The sequence below is a fragment of the Poecilia latipinna genome, unplaced genomic scaffold (genome assembly GCF_001443285.1).
Source record: "Poecilia latipinna isolate Pla-1442-1.1 unplaced genomic scaffold, P_latipinna-1.0 Scaffold2517, whole genome shotgun sequence".
In the NCBI taxonomy this organism is placed as follows: domain Eukaryota; kingdom Metazoa; phylum Chordata; class Actinopteri; order Cyprinodontiformes; family Poeciliidae; genus Poecilia; species Poecilia latipinna.
In genome coordinates this window covers 74,380-78,815 of record NW_015115133.1, presented here as the reverse complement: position 1 = coordinate 78,815, position 4,436 = coordinate 74,380, and the positions used below count along the sequence as shown (strand labels likewise).

At 36.6% G+C, this 4,436-nt stretch overlaps 1 protein-coding gene across 1 annotated transcript in view; it reads right to left on the bottom strand.

Moving 5' to 3' along the window:
- Nucleotides 1-4,436, bottom strand: part of LOC106938137 (chloride anion exchanger-like) — a gene marked incomplete at its 3' end in the record, with an annotated part of 13,162 nt that overhangs the window by 4,451 nt on the left and 4,275 nt on the right. Inside the window, exons 3-5 of the mRNA XM_015020005.1 lie at nucleotides 2,018-2,128; nucleotides 1,682-1,842; nucleotides 689-993 (exon numbers count right to left, since the gene is read on the bottom strand). Of these exons, the coding sequence (XP_014875491.1) occupies nucleotides 689-993; nucleotides 1,682-1,842; nucleotides 2,018-2,128 (577 nt within the window). The remainder of the gene's footprint in view (nucleotides 1-688; nucleotides 994-1,681; nucleotides 1,843-2,017; nucleotides 2,129-4,436) is intronic.

The following is a 4,436-nucleotide window of genomic DNA, read 5'->3' as shown; positions in this document are numbered from 1 at the left end:
TTTGTTAGTGGAGGTGATCTGGACAAAGATCTTTTCCAAGGTCTGTCAAGCAGGAGCACATCTGCATGTCAGCGTCTTTAAAAGCATTCTTTATTGAAGATGAAGATTTTGTTAAAAGAAATACACTAAAGCAGTGAATATGCATTTAATTAAATCATTTGCAGTTGACTCTAAGGATAATCAACCCATCAAATGACCAAATCATATTCCCAATCAATATCCTTATTATACCTGGACATTCTTTTGCGACTTCTAACCCATTTCTTGAATTCTATAAAAAGTCTTAATGCTGAATATTAAATACTTAAAATAATCTTGCTTTTCTCAGCAATAAGCATGATTTCCTGAATCCTTAATTTGCAAATGACTGATGTTTTTTTTATCTTGTGCACCCTCCTTTCTGTTGTCACCATGGGCAACAGCCTCTACGGCTGTATTGCAAACCACCACTTTTTTGGATAAAGTAACACATTGGCCACCTAGGATGTTTGACTGATGTTTAAAGTCAACTTACTGTTCAATAAAACCTAGAACTGTATGTTTTATAGAACTGTTAGGGTGTTTTGTCACCCTAACATAAAATGACAAGATGCTAAGTTGGTAGGATTATCCTCAGACTATCCTGAGTATCAGCTCAGAATCCCATTTTTGAAAAGTCTGTATTCAAGCAGCTAATTCCTCCCAAAACCCTTTTAAAACTTGGCCCAATAACTCAAGTACACCTGACAGTATATAAGATGAAACAAGACCTCTGCTGGTACTGATTTGTATAATCTGGGACAATCTTTGATTGATTTTGTCACCAGATTGCCCCAAATTTGGACTTACATATATCATGGACATTGGGCCATTGATTCCTGGAACACTCAGCCCCAACACGAACTTGAGCTGCGACACCAAGATGTGAACAGCAGCTGCTGTGGTAAATCCAGACACCAGAGTGTCTGAAAGGTAGACGACGATAAAGCCCACCTGCAGAACCCCCATGGCGAGCTGCATTGGAGCAAAAAAAAAAAGCAGAGAACGAGCAGTTGAGAGCAGAAATTTACATACAAAGAATAAAAAAGTTGCACCACAAATCTGGAACAAACTTCCAGAAAATTGTAAAACATCCAAAACACTAAATGCCTTTAAATGAAGAGTAAAACTCAGCTGTTTAGAGTTGGTTTTGAAACATTATAAATGAAACATTAATCAACATTTTTGACTTGATAATTGTTGACTGTGTATTCTACAACTTTGTATTTTCGTGTGTGTGCCATGTTGCTAAAACGTGCTATACATATAAATTTGATTGACTGACTTACTGATGTTAAGTCAGATCAGATCTTTCCTGTTTTGGGGCCGTTAGAATTACCAAAATTATTTCTATTTGCTAAATGCCACAGTAATGAGTTCCATAAATTCAAATAAATAAATTGTTAAATAAATCTGTTATTTTTCTCTCTCATTATTGTGGCTTTTAGCAAATAGAAACGATTCTGGTAACTCAACTGACCTAACTGACCTAAAACAAGAGACGTTTGGTCTGACTTAACTTCAGACAGTGAGAAATAAAACAAGATGTACGCGTCTTTTTATTTGGTGCATGTAAACTTCTGGTTTCAGATGTAAGTCTGAAACCAGACTTGCATCTGTTAGAAAATAATTACATGATCCAGGGATAAAGAATCCAATTCACCTGGAAAATACCCATGAGGAATGTCATAGAGGAGGCCACCAGGACTCGCTGCTGGTCCTGGGTCAGGCCTTCAAAGTCCGTGATGTTAGCATGCGGTCCATCTTCTGGGACCAGGCGGGTCACTACGGCTCCCACCATGAGGCTCAGCACAGGAAAGGAGCCTTCAGAGAGGATGGAACAGGACAGGCCAAGTCAAATCATATCTAATCTGACCAAAATGATAAGATCTATGCAGCAACACGGATATTATGCAACAAACTCAAATCCTTGTTTTTTATCTCTAGGGAAAAGTTTAGACTGAAAGAGTAAACCACAGACTCTGGTAATGAAACATACCTACAGATATATGCCTTGAGGTGCCAAAGAAAAAGTATGTTAGCATTGGGAAGAAAGCTGTGTAGAGGCCGTAGCTGGGAGGCAACGAGGCCAGCAGGGAGAAGGCCAGTCCTGCAGGAAGACACAGAAAATCCCATTAAAATAAGTTTATAAATGATGTTCATTAGTGTCAGGAGACATCGTTGTGAAGAGGCTTTTCTTTCCTTTGTAGTTTGAGCCTTTAATCCTCACCTTTGCATTTGGTCTCCTTTAACATTTAATGTGCAGTCAGGATCATTTTTAAATTTCCTGCCTGTACTCTGTTTTGTACATTTTATGGTAAGTAATAAACCCCCAGTCTTAGCAGATAGTTGATCTGAGTGAAGCTGCTGCCAAGTTAAACATTTTTTTGTGTCTAGGAAAGAACAAGAATACTATTGATTAGTAAAGCAAAAAACAGAATCAGAAAAGACCAGTGTCCTTTCAAAGTATAAGTATTTTGTTTAACTAAGTTAAAAGTGTAGTCACATTTTTATTACTTTAGCCTGTTATAAGTGTAATTATGGAATGACAGGTGGCGCTCATGGCAGGAAAAGTCTGTCACATTTATCGCCACTGCTTGTAAACTTAAAGCCTTAAAATCATTCCAGCATTTTATTGCATCAGTATAATTTCAGTCAAAATAAAACCTTTACAGTATTTATATTTGTCAGGCGGGGAAATTTCCGGAATAAATTTGTACACAATAGAAACCAAGTTAAAGTTTTAGGTCAGTTCGAACTAGCAAAATTATTTCTATTTGATAAATGCCAGAAAACTTTGCAAAAGCATTTTTTATAGATGTTTTTTGTAGCTCTCTTCAAATTCAGAGACGTCTTTAAGTTTGGTCTTCATCAGGGATACTTATCTTTTAAATTGTATAACTTGGCTCAAACCTTTTTTAGACATTTCCCAAAATGAGAATGAACAAAAAAACATTCCATTCAACACAGAAAGATGTTTGCTGATCTTTATAAGTCAGGCAAATGTTCACCGCAACTTCATTAGAGCAATCGTCAATGTCTTCAGTAAGAGGCTTTTTCAGATTCGCTGCAATACAGACTGCTACAGGAGATCCTTCCTGCCCACAGCCATCAGGATTATATGACTCTTTAGATGACCTTGGATAATATGAGTTACAGCAACATTTTTAAAAAGTATTGAATCGAGTTTTAAAACCTTTATTTTACTGAAATAAAAGTAACAAGTGAAAAGTAAAAGTGAATGAGGAAAAATCAGACATAATCATCATACAAACATGAAGTCAGCTTTTTGCTAACAAACGTCCCTGCAGGTTTTAAAATGTGCAAGTTTTACAACAATTTTACGTAACGTGTGGAAAAGTACGATGGAGGATCCGTGATGCTCTGGGACTGTTTCTCTGTCAAGGCCAAGAGTCATGTGACATCACGACCTCTTTGAAATGCAAGAAGTTTCAAAGTGTGTCTAATAGAAAACTACAACTTGGAAAACACTTTAATAAAAGTCTTTCTATAAAAAAAAATGCAACAAATATTAGTGAATTTTACAGGACCCAGGATTTCTGGAGGATTGAGAGATTGTGTAAAGTCTTCTTTCTCCATTCCAGTCAAAGTTTCAAGTCTGTGTGTGAAAATGTTGAAATGTTGCAGAAGAAGACAAAGCGATGTCCTGTTAGCATGAACTATTATTTGGTGCTACCAGTTAGTGTGGCACCAGTGATTTTGTAAAAAGTCAGTCGTTTCTCAACATGGAATTTTTTCTCATTTAATAACTCTAAATAAAGGATGCATTTTCAGAATGAGATGATGTTTCTTCCAGTGCTTTTTTATATATACCAATTAGTGTGGAGGATGGTTTAATAGTCTTTTTATCCCTTTTTTCCATCTTTTAATCTCATTTCTTGCTGTTATTCTGATTGCTTAATTAGACTGGAATTAATCATTTAGTGAAAGTTGAGACAAGAAACTGAGAGCAAATATTAAAAGTGTGACTTGAACAGGAATAAGACTGATGGAGAATTTACAACTAAACAGGAAATTGACTTTGGTTTCACATATTAAATTTACTGTGATCTGCTGTGTAACTGCATCCAAGTATATCGATGGAAAGTTAGGTGGATGGTAAAAGTGCATAAGTCGAAATTCATATAGGTTTTTATACGAGTTTTAGTTTGTGAATTGAAGTGCTGAAATAAATGAAAGTTTTTTTTTTTTTTTTTTTTTTTTTAAAGAAAAAATGCAGCTGAAACGGTTTTTCCCTTCCAAACTGTCCGGCCGGTGTTCTGACCTTGCATGACGGCCACCAGTCCGGTGCTGACCCCAGACACCACATCGCCCAGCAGCCACTCTCTGACTCTGTACGTCCTCATCCAGCCAATCACAGGCAGAAGAGAGACCACTGCGTTTTTGGCACGATTTGC